Below are 15,654 nucleotides of genomic sequence, written 5' to 3'. Positions count from 1 at the left end.
TCTGTATTAGTGAGGTGGTAACTTGTTGCCATTTCCCCCTAGTGCGCTAATGAGTTGCTAAACGTGATGGGCATGTGCAGAATGTGTTTAATACCACACAGTAAATAATTACCAGAGCACGTAATGATAGTAGCGTGCTCCTCCAGTGACTGGAGGAGTTATTGTCGGCGTTCTCCAGATCACTTCTGCTGCTAAGGTACAATCTAGGGAAAACTAAAACTAATTATATTTCATCTTTGCATGTGTGTGGGGCTGAATGTCTGGTGTATAAAAAAATAGTGTTCATTGAATGCAGTGCTTGATGAAGGCGATTATGTTTGAACCAAAGCTAGCCAGCTGGTGTTTGTGTGTGTGTGTATGCCTTGAACACAACAGTAAAGATTTAGGTCAGCCTCATCTTTCGCTGGAACTGCAGTTCTGAGCTTTTGTGCAAATGTTTGTGTGGTGGTGGGTAAATGTGGCCTGTATAAATGGGATTTGATAGGTTCGTTGTGTTTAGGCAAAATTAGCATTGTTATATTTCTCTCACTTACATTATCAGTGCTGTCTCAATGATACTCAATATACAGGTGTACCTGCTGAACTGTCTTAGTCATGAAACGTTATTTCTTGGGTCTGTATTGTTTGTTTTGAAACCATGTCAACTGCTCGAATTGGTGCAACCTTTTTTACTGGAAAGCTTTTATTGTCTCTCCCCCACGTAGATGTGAAACACGATTGTGTGCGTATAAATAAATAAATAAATAAAATAAAGTGTTCCTTGGCTGCTCAAGGACTGTGTTATGTTGTATATTTGTTAGTTTTTAGAGAGACAAAAATCATTAACGTCTTCTCAAAACCAGATGTGCTTTATGTGGATGATGAAGTCGATTATTTTTAATTGACATGGATCCTAGTACAGTCTGCATTATGTCTACTGATTGGTTAGTCTTGTTTTTCAAGCATTCTTGGCTGCCATGCTGTTGTTTTTTTGTCCGTATGATGACAAGCTGCATGCACTCTGAGGGTGATGGATTAATGTTCCAGTTGTACGCAAAGTGTTCTTTTATTAATTGCAGACTCAGTTACATCATATCGGCTTGCACATTGTCAATGCCCAACGATGCAGTCATTGATTATTTTAGTAATTGTAGTATTCTAACAATAAGCCCAGTGATTGAGTAACAGAAGGAATACATGCACTTGACCAAGAGCAGCAGTAAATGTCCAATAAAGAATAACACTATGTTAAGACAAATGACTAATTAATTATCTTCCATAAAAGATCTATATATGTTTTAGCTTAAACACAGACAATGTATCAAAATTAAAGTCATTTAGTTCATAAAATACCATTTTTAGTTTTGGGTTCAAAACAAACATGCTACTAAAATATACATCCTTCTCTGAAGTATTATATTTGAGCTTTGGCTTACGCTCAGACCGAATTACTGGATCTGTTGAACCAGAAGTTGGTGTACAAGGAGGTTGGAACAAGAATCAAACCAGCCCTGATCCTTAACATCCATAAATTGTATGATATTAGTGTGAAAATTCTGAAAAACTTTTGAAAAATTTTGTTGCTAAAAACTTTAATCGCTGATGGGGAAAAGGCTGTTTTTCAGAATGTTAAATTGGAACATTAACAAAGGTTGTCATCACAAACCTGTATCTTTAACTGCTACCCGTATCCTAGTGTGCATTTTTTTTTCAGGTAGCTTTCTCCACTTTTCTATAATTGATGTTGTTTTTTTTCTGTTACAGAGGGCAAGAACAGCATATTCGCTATGACCATATCTACCTACCTGAACCAAGCACCCAATCAGAGGTGGAATATGCTGAGATCAAACGACCTCGTTTGGAGATCGGACCAGAGTCTTTGATGAGGCCCTCATCTCACCGGGCATCATTGGCTCTCGGAGGGGCTGAGGATATGGCAAAGGTCAGTCGTCATTATGAAACATAATGTGGGAAGTTTGACAGGTTAGAATTCAGTTCACCAAAAAGCAGGCAACACTTCTACATAACTAGTCAGTAGTGCATAATCTAAAGTCTTCAGTGTTCATAAAATGTTACATAATAATTATATACTGAAAATAAAACAGATGTATTTTGATAGGTAGTGTTTGAAATACTACAGTACCACAGTTGGTGCTTTTTGAAGTTACACAGCTCCAATAAGATTTTTGAGAATTTCTAAATTCTTGTGTGGCTGCTACTTCTCCAAAATATTACAACTGTATTATTTTATTTTTATTTTATTTTACCAGGTCTCTTTTGTAACCACAAAGAATATTTTTAGGTATGCTGTACCAACATTAGAAAGAGATTTTCTGTTGTAGAAGCTGGGGCCCCGTACGCAGCAGTGGGAGGATTGAAGGAGTTGTGAAACAGCAATTAATAAATAATAGAGCTGACCTAGATTTCAGAAGAGTGAGGATGAAACTGTGTAAACCGCACATCAAACCTCCTTGCTTGCAGTGTAGTACTGCTGATGGGGAGGTGTGGCCTGGTGACTGCCTGTAAAGGCAGACAGCCAAGGAATGCTAAATAGATACAAACCAATAACCCTGCGTAAAGAGGGAAAAAAATACTAGCTCCTGTGCTTGCAGGGAAATATTCAGGAATGCACGTAATTCTCCAGAGAGCTACCAGAGCTGTAAACCCATTATATAAGTCCCGTCGCATACAATCACTGCATAGAACAAGTGCATCAAAGGACAGTGGACTAGAGGGGAGAAACCACTGAAAAGGAGGCAAAGGGCAAGCATGGAGAGGCACAGATAGAGGGGAAAGGGAAAGGGAGGCGTAAGAGATGAAGACCAACAGGAAAAGAGGGAGTAGGCCAGTAGTGCCAGACAAAGCTCACATTTGTGTTATGACTCACACGGTCAGTGAATCAGAAGAACAAAAGCAGCATTTTATTACTGCACGCAATAGTGTAGTCATCCTGATTTTGTTTTTTAAATACACCCACCAGGTTATGCGTCAGCCATATGTACTGATAGAGGACATAATTCTATGTAATAGACAAATACGATGTCTTTGCCTTGTATCCAGTCAATTACAGTCATATGAATGTGACACTAGTATTTCTTGGCACATGAGTGTTCACAGGTGGAATCACAGGTGGGATCACCTTCTACCATCATGTTTGCATCTGTCTCGTACATTTGATGGGTATGCATCACGTTTTCAGGAATAGCATTCAAATTCTTTGACTCGTCTAAGCTGTATAGTCTTGGTGACATTACTTTTACTTCGTTATTTTTATGTTTAGGTTGTTGTTCCTTTTCTTCACCAGCGTAATGTAGAAAGCAGCGGCATTTCATCTACTTAGACCCAAGAGGAACAAAGGACATTGTGGTTTTATTTAGCAGTTGTCAGGAATGCATACAATGAATTAATTGAAAATTGTTCACACTCTAGCTCAGAAAGATAGAGGGATGTTCTGAGTGTGACTGGGGTTGTTGAGGGCTTTACTCGAGAGATTCGGGTAAAAATAAAATTTTATAATATGACAACTGTAGCAAAAAAGGCAAATTTCATATAAAGAGTTCTTGTTATGTTGACCATGTGCTGCCCTCATTGGAAACACATTTTCCAGATTATGTTCTGAATCTCTGTTGTGATAAGTACAACGCTTGTGTAATAATATGTGGTTTTACGTCACTGTGGGTTTTTCCTTGGAGAGAAATTTCTGGCATGTGGTACCAAAGGTCAGGAGGCTAGTGGATTTACTTTTACTCTAGGATGTTGTTTTAGACAAAGCAAGGCTGCAAGCCGTTTCCTTTTTTTGTATTTAATGCGTGGTGGAATTTTGTGATTAACTGGCTTTGGCAGCCTCGAGGCTTCTTCATCATCTAGGATAGCCCTTAACATCCTCTGGCACTGAGATTTTTACCCACTCCATGTCGATGGGGCTATAATGCAGCTTGCAGAGTCCAGATTAGCCCACTTACATAACCTTAGTTTCAGCCATTTAAAAATAACAGGGAACCAAACCAAAGCTGGATCAGACATTTACTCTCTTATGGAGGATCTGTAGATTTTTCATGACTATTACAAGAACGAACATGCTCTTAGTGATCAGGAACAAAGCAATCCTGCCCCTGCACAGCAGGTGGGCTGATTTACGTTTGTAACATAAATGTGTGCACACAGTTATTGTCTTCTCTTTTACTTTGCAAAGAATTTGTGATTGGTGGAAGGCATCATATGGATCAGAACACAGGTCACCTATCGTAGATAATGTGTGGTGAACTGACAATCCCACAAGGCCTTGGAGGATGCTGAGGAATGTCCTTAACCGAGCAGATCGATGTTATTTTGCCTAGCTCTGATTTCTGGTTGGATATGCTCATGCTTTAGAACGTGGCTATATAGGAAGCTATTGCTGTAAATATGGAAATGTTAAAACTCCAAACAAACATAAATGCACACAGTTTTATTTACCATTTTGGGATGACAGAACAGACCTGTTGTGTCGACTGACACACTGTCTGCCAGAAGACGTGGCTTACTAGCATCTCCTGAAATCGATCTACACACGAGTCATACTACCATTCGTTTTTCCCACCCACAGCGTAAATACAAAGAGTATTTTACATTTCAAACAAGCAGAGCCAGCTGCCAATGCTCTGGGTGCATAATCACGCTGAGAGAGGCTGTGACCTCATATTCATTAGTGGGGTCCACTGACACGGAGACTTTCGTTACCCAGAGGACTTAATTACTAGCATATGTTACCTCCCCAAAGGATATATTGTTAGGATGATTTCTTGTAGAATCATTTTGCAATCGGAGGAAGACGCATGCATACAGCAGAAAGGAGGAGAAACAAAAGCACGCTGGTTGATTTGAGACGCTGTGTATGCTCTGTTGCGTGTCAGGCTGCTTTCACTGGCCTGTTGGCAACATTTGATCGAAACGATGTATAGCTTTCTTGTTCCTCCCTTTGTCATCATTGTTCCCATTCCTTTTGCGATTTGAATAAATAAATTGATTGTTAGGTAGCTCCGTATGAGGAGAGGACACTAAAAACTATAGCGAAACAGCCTTGAATGCGTTTCATCCATGTTCTCACTGCACAAAGCTGCACTGATCAATCATAAGACTGTATGATATAGACTAAGGTGTTGTAAAAGACAACCCACTGACAGTTAAACTCTCCAAACATCTAAGTGTGTATTGCACTGTGTCAAAAACATGTTTGTACAAATATAATTAACATCCCTAAAGAATCGACAGCAGTAACAGAGTGTAGTTCTATGTCCCCAGTGAAGGTATCACAAATGCATTAGCCAACTTTTATGTAAACAACAGTGCCTGTATTTGAGGTCAAATTTCCCTAAGCTTACCATATGGCATCCTTGCTTCTTATTCACTAGCTAAACTCTCCTTCTCCTGTAGGAGCGTGGAAGTGCCATAGGGAAGCTGGAGCCTATTTCCCCTGTGAGCCCAGAGCACATGGATCCTGACTTGGATCTGGTGCCGGCTCGCTTCTCCAAGGAGGAGCTCATCCAGAATATGGACCGCGTGGATCGGGAGATCACCATGGTGGAGCAGCAGATCTGCAAGCTTCGCAAAAAACAGGTCCGCACATCTGTCTATTTGGTTTTAAACCGAAGTCCTCATTTAAACTAACTGAAACTACGTTGGGTTTTATGGGATTTACAGATGTCTCTCGTGTTGAAACTGATTTACTCATCTACTTAAGAGTTGATCTGTTGATTGATAAAGCAGCAGCTCACCTGCACATTTATATATATTCATTCTGCCAGTTTCCCTGTAACATAGTGAGTCTCACTGCCAGACTATTACTGGCACCAGCAGCAAAGTCTTGAACAGACTTCTCTGTGTTGTAATCGCTGCATTCAAGCTTGTATCAGTGTTTTGCTTGATGTGCCACTGTTCTCTACAAGCACTACTCCAGGCAACTGCATCTTCTCTTCATTTTGAAGAAAGTAGGTTGAAAATATTCAATGCTAAAAATAACAGCTACCGTCGGGGAGAAGGAGGATTATGGTGGAGGTTTTGTGACTGCTAAACCCCTCAAACCCCGGTGTCTCTGTCTTGGCTGATTGCCATGTTTAGTACACAAGCTGTACTGCTGAGCTTGCTGTTTTTCACCAGAGTCCCTCCCCCACCCCATATGTGTGATAAACATATTGTTTAGTATACACAGAAATTATCAGTTTGAAACAATGTCAAGTTAAAGTACTGGGAGTGTGTGTTTGCATGACTTATATAGCTAACATTAATGCAGCATTAAGTAAACTATAACTATATTTGGGATTTTAGCCATTTCTCGTTGTCATCTTTAGTTAAAATTATTAAACCTCAAAAACAGTTTGATATTCTGTAATGTAATATATTAGCTAGTTATTTACTAGTTTCCTTTTCAATGGTAGGAACAATATGAGAATATGGATTAATTTTGTGAATTCCCACAAACCTAAAACAATTTATGGGGACTCATGAGAAGTTTCACACTAAAAGAGATGCGAAAGAGATGCAAACCTCTTCATACACAGAATGAGGCGATTATTAACTAATAATGATACTGATAGAATAGTTTCACTGGTAGCACAAAAACCAGGATTCTTGGACACAACAATGGACACCCAAGCAACAATGCCCTAGCAACATGTACCAACAAAGACATGTCATCTTTTGCCAATTTGGTGTGAAGGTAACGAAATTGGTTGTTCTCCATTTGTACATATTCTGCACAACAGATGACTCATGCTAGAAATCCTTGCGGAACCCTTTCCAGAATGGGGCGCACCAGCGGCTTTAAGAAATCGGCGTTGTTGGAGACCTGACACATGTACAGAAACCTTTTGTCAAATGGTTGCGCGTGTTTTTGTTGTTTGTGTGTGGAAATCTAATTACCTACATTTTAAAGGTTAATCAACAAAAATATTAAATGTACCTTCATTTATTTATTAGCTATTAGAGCCTAACCATGAAAAACCACAAATGATTCAGAGACCAGATCTCGGCAGGTTTCAACCATAAATCAGTGGATTTTTTTGCTTCAAGCATAAAAACATCTGGACTAATTACGTGACAAGGTAGAACAAAAACGTTCTGGACTTAGTGAATGGGTGGAGGTTACGGATCAGGTTCCTGCCATCCTATGTTATGTCAGCCAAGTGCTGGATGGCTGGTTTATTTTATTTTACTCTGTGGTGGGTGTGGAAGGGGAAGGAGGCCTCTGTGGGAATTTCTGTTTTCTCTCACCAGATGCTTATTCGGGCCTATCATGGCACATGAAGATCTGTCTTGCCCTCCTCTTATGTGGATGCTCTAGAGGCCAACTGCTCCCCTTCTGAATCCATGACAGGAGACAGGACTGAATTCTTCTTGTATCTGGCCTAATATTTAGATATGTGATATCATTAACTCAAACAATTCACTGAACTCATCAACATTTAAGAATAGGGATAATAAGGACTTTGATTTTGTCTATTTTTTTAAATTAATAATTGGCTCCTTATAAATGTATTTAGTAAATGCAGCGAACAAGTGAAATTTCTTAATAAATTAATTAATTAATTAATTAATCATCACACCTTTATTTTATTGTTTAAATCCTTACAGGATTCAGCTCTTTTTTTTCCCTTGTTATTAGAGATTAATTGAAAATTCTAATTCACATACTCCAGTACCAGAACGAACGAACTATAATAAACAATAAAATGATCTTGCATTTAAGATCCATACAACACACAGACCCCTTATTTATAAATGTATGCGTTGAAACGTCTGTTTTTGTATGTACGGTATAAATAATTCAAACTCATAAACATTCTTTGTCTCACTGTCACCTGCCATGGTTGCTGGTAAGAGGAAGTTAGAACTTCCCCATCAGACCAAGTGTGGGAAGATTGATGATGACTTGTCCATTTACACCTTCCTAGCATCTCTGCACCTTGCACGCTCTCTAATGGTTTGTGGTTCATCAGCGTCTGAGGCCTGCCAAAGTTGGCCAAGACGTTTATAAATATCAATGGACTTTTGCAGTCTCATATACTATTCTGCTCCCACTCTACTACTTTACAACTTCAAGAAAAAGATTGATGGGCAAAGAAGCACTGTCTGGGCGTAACATGATTAGTGGTAACACATAAAGGTTTATGGGCCTCCACTCTACCAGTTTCTCTCTGTTTTGAGCTTTCATTTCTACCTCTAAAATTCCTACTTGCTTTTTCTTTTTGTTCACACACAATACTCTTTGAAATTCACATTAGTTGGACTGTTGTTTCCATATAATAGTTGTATTTACTTGCTGTATTTAGCTGGTGTTACTTTCCCAGATTTCCTTCCGTGTGTTCGTTCCGTTTTTGTCTCTCTTTCTCTCTCACTTAATTTTCTCTCTCTCATTGAATGTTCCACACAGCAGGCATTGGCTTTGTTTACAGGATGCTGTGATAACTCTTTGATTAAATAAGCCCTGGGGAGTTAATAGCTATTACAGCTAATAGGACAGTTAGTCTCGTCCCTGCTGGAGAGCTGGGGGAGTTGATCTGACACACACAGTCTCACCTCACAACAAGAACTGGTGGGCCACAGGTCTTTCTGAAAGACCAGGGGCCATTTGGATTTGTAAGGCGTTAACCATCATCTTTGTGCATGTGTGTGTTACAGCAACAGCTGGAGGAAGAAGCTGCAAAGCCCCACGAGCCAGAGCAGCCCAGCTCACCCCCACCCAGTGAGGCCAAGCACCGCAGCCTGGTACAGATCATCTATGATGAGAACAGGGTCAGTGGCAACACACACAACCTCAGACTGTCCGCAGCTCCAGCCCAGACACACTTGCAGTTGAATGTGGTTTCACTTGTGCTTATACAGAATGCAAAATGCAGAGAGTTGATCATTTTACCTTAAGCACACCCTAATGGCCTTATGTGTCATCTCTTGTCTAACAGAGTAGGCTACTAAAGCTTAACATAGCAGGAGCAATAATGATGATGGTATCACACACGATGCACATGCTGACACAACTCATTGGCTTTTACTGTATCAAAGATAGTATCTCATCCATTATTTTAAGAAAAGGAAGTTTGCTTTCACAGTGTTTCTCAGTGCTCTCAGTCCCCCTAGTGGTCAAAGTGCTTTTATAAAAAAGGCCTTTATTTTTAAAAGTGCCATGTAAAGCAGGGAACAGCCCTATTTGAGGCAACCTCTTTGAACAAATTCTCTGTGGGAATCTTTTGAGTAGTGTTAAATATGAACTTCTCAGAAAGAAAGAGCCTGTGAGTGTTTTGAATGGACACAAGCAATATGTCACTGAAAATACACAAAATACGTGTGAGGACCCAAAAACCGTTGCATTTATTGCTCACGTGTCATTGTTTAGGAAACTAAATCTCTCTCAGTTCCAGCAAGGTAGTCACAACACTTGCGTCTAACCTTCATAGATGCCTCTATGCTCTTGTAGACTGCAGTACAGGTCACACAGTGGTCCTCATGAGGGCTTCCCCTGCTGCCATGCAGCTAAATGACACACATTTGTGAATCGCAAATTGCTCAAGCTTCATCTGAAAGGCTGGAAGTTTAAGAATGACTCATGGCTCCCTCTACAATGCAGCTTGACCTCTGTAACACATTCCACTTCCTTCTTGCTGGCAGGATGTACTCTGGCCTACTGCCTGGCTCTTAACCTTGCTATCTGTCTCTACCCAGTTCGTAAGCTGCTTTCTAGTTTCACTCTTGTTAGACACCATGTGACACCGGCACCGGCGCATGTACTCATCTGCTCATATACTATAAATTTACTGTATTCCTTATAGCAATAATCACTTACATCAGGTCCATTTATGTCATAGAATTGTCTCTCGACAGCAACACAACTTTACCAGACTGCAGTTTAGTTTGCATCAGTTTTTTTTTTTTGCTTTATATAAATCAGCGTGAGCTAAGAGTTTAGTGATCAAAGGCGTGACTGGATTGTTAGAATTGCTTGTCATCCCATCTTTACAAGCACATTGTTGGAGGTGTCCTTTTCTTTGAATTTGTGTCTTTGGATTAGGTCGGGTTGGGTCTTGTTATGAGGTTGTGTATTATAACTGAAGATGGATGCAGGGGGCAGTTCTTTCTTTTTACCATGTGATTAATTATACAGAAACGGCAATATGCCGTGCAGCTTCTTTTTGCATCTGATCTTGTCCTCCTGCTTTCATAGCTAAATTTATCATTTCTAATATTTAATGTGAAGCCATGTTGCAAGAGTTTCGAGGTCAGACTCACAGCGTGGAAATAAAGAGAAATCCTTGAGCCTCAATACTCCCTCAGGATGAAAGACCGCTTTTAATAATTGCTGCTCATTAACTGCTCCTGTAGCGAGCAAGTTCTCTGAGGCAATATGCTGCAGCCTGTTACACCTACTCACTGATGGAGATTGAACCGGAATGAGGAAAATGTGGATCAATGCAAAACAGCCGAGAGAGGAATAATTATAGAATCGAGTTTCTGTGTTTGCATGTGAGCGATAACTATTGCAGGTGCGAATGTAAATCATTTGTGCTTCCTTTGCCTTTTTTTTTCTTTTTAAAAAGGACATTTTAAAAACTGGATCCATGTCATTTGGCTTCACTCACGGTTGACCCACTTGGAAGCCTGTGTTGAGACAAGTTAAGCTGCATGTGAGAGCTCCTCTGGGGTCTTACATCTAACTCTGTTACTGTGAGTCTTGTATAAGCTTAGGAGTAGCACCTCATGTGCTGCGTTACAGTGAAGAGAGAATAAAAGGGACAAGGAAGCAGCACACCATGACATGTTGTGAGAAATAAAGATTAACACACACACACTCTGGCAGGTTTTGTCTCTATCACCTCAAGGATTTCTACGTCTTCCCCTCAATCCACCTTTTTTCTCCCCCCTGTACTCGGAGAATGTGTCGGCACTGAGTCCTGTCTCTCTCCGTAGGTCACTGGAGGAAATGATGTGAGTTGGAAAGCAATAGAGCATGTGGTGTGTCACCAAGGAGGGTCTGATCAATGAAGCGGAGAGAGTGTGTGCAGTGAAAGGAGGCGAAAAGTCTGGGACACTGCTCACACATTTGTCTGCTAGTGCTAAATATAAATGTATGGAGAGGCAGAGGTCACCCGGAGACACAGATGTTTTGCTGCCCCAACACCTCTTCGTTTTCGCTTTGTGGTTCCTGCCAAGGTTTTTGTTTTAGGAGGGCGATTGATGTAGGTAGTGAGTTGGAGGTGAGATTTTTCTGTTTATCTTTCTTACAAGATAAACTCCATAGCCCTTTAGCACCCCCCCTCCTTTCTTTTTCAGATTTTTTTTTTCTTTTGCTTCTGCTCACTTTCAATTCCACTCCCACTTGTTTTCCTGCCTGCCTGCTCGTTCTCTCCACCTCTCTGTGCTCAGGGGAGGTGAGTAATCTTTATTCCCATTGGGAGACGAGAGAGTGCTTAGGCAAGGAGCTGCGGCCTGGCTTGAGTTAAAAGCTCTAATAATAGTCGGTGCAGCCATCTTACCATCCAGCCGTCCGTCCACACATCCAGCAGCCCGTCCATCCAGCGAGCAGTGTAGTCTCAGCGATCGCATGAGCGTTGCTGTGGTGATGGCAGAGATGCAGGTGGCCGGCTAATGTATTACTTCTGTTTGTGTTCTTTTACCAGAAAAAAGCAGAAGAGGCTCATAGGATATTGGAGGGACTTGGACCCAGGGTGGAACTGGTGAGTGGAGGATGTGTTTCTGCTTCTGTATGTGTTTCCGGTTTTGTTCATTGTTACATTTTTGATTTAACTGGTGCATTGGAAAATTTTACTGATAAGGTTAGAGGAAGAAATAAGGACTGAGTCTGAATGTCACGATACCATATATAAAGCAGTCGAATAAAAAACATTTCATTTTAGTGTTTAGACCTTTGGATATAGTTATATTAGAGAACTGAGTAATATGACTCATCACAATATGAAATGGTTGCCTATAACCAGACTTTTTACTGACAATGAAATCTACTTTCCATTTTTGCAATTAGGACTTTTTTCATTTTATTATAAATTGCAGCACGTTTTTCCCCTTTGCATTCATCTCACATCTACTAAATATATCTGTTCAGTTCCTCATTCATTTTACTGTAGCAAATGAATCGTATTGTGTAAACCACATACTGAGCTTGTGGATGACATGCGTATCACAAATCACATGAAGGCCTTATCATTCTATCTACATTAAAATCTACAAAGAAAACCCCACTACCTTCAAATTGTGTATTTATTTGGCTCATAAGCAGGAACAGAGATATTTAACAGGTTATTTGATCCACTTGTTTTTTTTCTCACTCTAGCCTCTGTACAATCAACCTTCTGATACCAAGCAGTACCATGAGAACATCAAAATGTGAGTCAGTGACTGTATACACAAGCACACGTAGTTCTGTTTTCATTCAGGGTTTGATAATCAAGGCGATCACGTGTCATTTGATACTTTCTCACCAATGTTATTTTGCATGTAAAATATGACTACAAGCTGCTGCCTGTTACGTTCAGCACCTGTTGATTTGAAATAATGGTGGGAACAAAAAGACATTCAATAGGTACCCAAAGTCATAATTTCTGGCAAAGTGATTTTTGTTGTTGTTTGTCTCCATCTAAACGTGCAGTGATCAAAAAAATTACAAAAAGTACAAAGTGCTTCTTTTATCATCCAATGTTGAATTCAGTGAGAGATTAATAAATCATGTCAACAACATATATGTGGATATCCTTAGTAAGCGTTGCATAGTGTGCACAACCGTGGGTGTGTGTGGGTGTGTGTGTGTGTGTGTGTGTGTGTGTGTGTGTGTTTCTTTTAAGAACCATTATTCACCGAGGTACATCAGAGGGTTGTCTTCACCTTTTGGCGCAGTGTCTGACCTCTTAACCACACTGCTCTGTCTTCACTCTTTGATATGTGTAGCGTTTGATTAGCGTTATTGCGTGCGTTCCTGTATGTGTGAGATACAAAATGCCACTGTCTCATTTTGAGCCAGCACAAGTTTAATAACCTTGGCATTTACCCCTTTTAGGTCAGGCACGTATTGTGTGGAGCGCTCCTTATCCCAGTTTCCCCCAGTGCTTCTGGCACCCAGCTTATCATGGTGTCATCTCTATTATTCGAATATGCAGACTAATATCCAAAAAGCTTTAGCTGCGATTGTGCCCCTGGAGAACAACAGTCACATATGAGCTAATAATAAATCACACAGAGGGTTTTGGTAATTTTTTGTCAAATCCACTATAAACATAAAACAAAGCTTTCAGGCCAATCATTTCTGCCAGCCCCAGGTAGTCCTCTGTCATTTTATGGTTTCAGCGGCTTGACTCAGTCTGTGTATGGTTGTGGGTGTGTTTACGTAGGCTGTGGGTTAAGGCTGTTTAGGTTTAACCTGGGTTTGTTATTGCAGATGAAGTGTCTGGGGAGCGGAGAATAGGTCATCCTGCATGTTTATCCCTCTGGACCCTATGTTATGATGCTGTACTCCAGTTTACACCAAATCTGCACACCCCAAGTAGCTTGCTTCCGTATCTTCTGTCCTTGCCCATGACCTGAAGGACCCTGTGGCTCAGATGAAGTGACTAATGTAGAATAAGTTAACATTAATCAGTGGGGAGCGTGACCTTACAGCTGACAGATTAAGTGTCATGAATAAAACTCTTGTCTTGCAGCAAAGAAAGAGATAAACTGAGTGACGGCCTAAAGAGATTACTAGCCCTGACCTTTATTTGAAGCACACTGACTGGCTGTTCCATGCCCAGACATGTTTTATAACTTGTGCTCCCCTCGCTGCCCCTTCAACCCAGAAGCAAGCTTCAGTTTATCGAACAGTGGCATAGAAGGAAAGACATTGTTTGTATGTGTGGGTTTTGTTTACTGTAAATGTAGAGGATAAAAATGTACACAAGAATCCATAGAACATCATAACCTTAGATTAAGTGGTGACAAATGATGATTTTTTTTAATCATGCTCCCTCCTCTCCCTCTTCATCCATCTCAGAAATCAGGCGATGAGGAAAAAGCTCATCTTGTACTTCAAGAGGCGAAATCATGCTCGTAAGCAGTGGGTAAGTAAAGATATCAACATTTTTTGTTGAGACCCTGCTTTATGACTGATGACTAATGGGAAACTGGGCCAGCTGCTCCTCGAAGCGAGTGGCCATTTTCAGCAACGGGCCAAGGAGGACTAGGCCTCTGAGCATGATCTCTTGTCAGTGTAGTAGTTATAGTATTAAAAAGGGCTGTTGTCCTTTTTAATGGCCATTGTACAGGGATGGTCTGAGGTCCTGCTTGCTAGTGACAGTGAGATTGAGCCCAAGAGCATAACTATAAATAAAGCAGAGATGAGGCATCTTGACATCAATTTGCTTGACAGGAAATCATGCCTGCAAATGAATCAATCAATCTCAATCCTATACAGTTTACACGGAACCATGATTCAGTGTGCATCCATCTTCAGAAATAGTATAAGCGTTTATTATGCATTGCAAGTTTATACGTGTCCAGAAATACACAGCACCTGTATCGGAAACGTGTAGGTCACGGCTGTTTGTCCTAGAGTGAGTTGGCTCCTTGTGGGCCGTGTGTCAGGATATGTCGCCTTGTGGTTTATGAGTCTACTGAGGGTCGTGTCTCCACCACATTTAATGGTCTGCTTAACAGCCTGCCTGTGAGGAAGCTGGGAAAACTGTTAGGATGTTGTCTGCTGGAGCCATGGCTTAAGGCCAGACCCCCGGTGGAATGCCAACATATCACATTGCCCTTGGACTTACAGAAGTATATGTTTAGAGACACCGTAGGGATTGTGAGCTAATAAGATTGCTGTATATAGATAATGCCTCTTAGGTGAAGGGTCTCAGTCACTGCAGGTCATGGATAAAGGTGCTCTACAGTAGGATAGCTCTTAAAAAAAACACATGACGAATCATATACGGTGGAGGTTGAACAAAATCCATGGTATATTGACTTTACTCAAAGGTGGAGCCCAAAATGTTCCCTTACTATACTACAAACATCATGTGGAACACTTTTTTAAAATGAAATATTTTGTATAGTGGAACGGGTCTGCAGTAGATTGAGAACTTTCCCATTTCTGTGGCGCTTCAGGAACAGAAATTTTGCCAGCGCTATGACCAGCTGATGGAAGCCTGGGAAAAGAAAGTGGAGCGCATAGAAAACAACCCACGGCGCAGAGCCAAGGAGAGCAAGGTGCGAGAGTATTACGAGAAACAGTTCCCGGAGATTCGCAAACAGAGAGAGCTGCAGGAGCGCATGCAGAGGTGAGGCCAGTTGTGATGTGCAGTGTTTGAAACTAGCCTAATCACACACCTTTTGTTAATTTGCTCTTGTTACTTTAAAGGGCGAAGTGGCTGTTTCATCATGTAATGCAGGCGTTTGTGTGTATTTTTGTATTCGTAGCCGTGTTGGGCAGCGAGGAGGTGGGCTGACTTCATCTGCAGCTCGCAGTGAACATGAGGTGTCTGAGATCATTGATGGGATATCAGAACATGAGGTAAAGTGCCGTGTTGCCTGGACGTCTGATTACATGAGCTATGTTCACATACACATGCTTCAGTAGATTATAATATTAGCAGGTTTACAGGTAATTCAGTATTGATGTCAGTGTACAGTACATACATGTGGTACCTGGTCTGGGCCCCTTCTTGCAGG

The 15,654-nt window shown here is 40.8% G+C and overlaps 1 protein-coding gene across 4 annotated transcripts in view; it reads left to right on the top strand.

Moving 5' to 3' along the window:
• The window catches only part of ncor2 (nuclear receptor corepressor 2), a 61,826-nt gene that overhangs the window by 16,005 nt on the left and 30,167 nt on the right, over positions 1–15,654 (top strand). For all 4 annotated transcript variants that reach the window (XM_055511326.1, XM_029160881.3, XM_055511325.1 and 1 more), the window contains exons 4-11: positions 1,744–1,921; positions 5,392–5,574; positions 8,635–8,748; positions 11,625–11,681; positions 12,296–12,348; positions 13,985–14,051; positions 15,091–15,263; positions 15,403–15,496. In XM_055511326.1, coding sequence (XP_055367301.1) covers positions 1,744–1,921; positions 5,392–5,574; positions 8,635–8,748; positions 11,625–11,681; positions 12,296–12,348; positions 13,985–14,051; positions 15,091–15,263; positions 15,403–15,496 — 919 coding nt within the window. The remainder of the gene's footprint in view (positions 1–1,743; positions 1,922–5,391; positions 5,575–8,634; positions 8,749–11,624; positions 11,682–12,295; positions 12,349–13,984; positions 14,052–15,090; positions 15,264–15,402; positions 15,497–15,654) is intronic.

Source organism: Betta splendens, chromosome 9 (genome assembly GCF_900634795.4).
Source record: "Betta splendens chromosome 9, fBetSpl5.4, whole genome shotgun sequence".
Lineage (NCBI taxonomy): Eukaryota > Metazoa > Chordata > Actinopteri > Anabantiformes > Osphronemidae > Betta > Betta splendens.
Note: the sequence above shows the minus strand (reverse complement) of the source record. Positions and strands in the feature narration are given on the sequence as shown.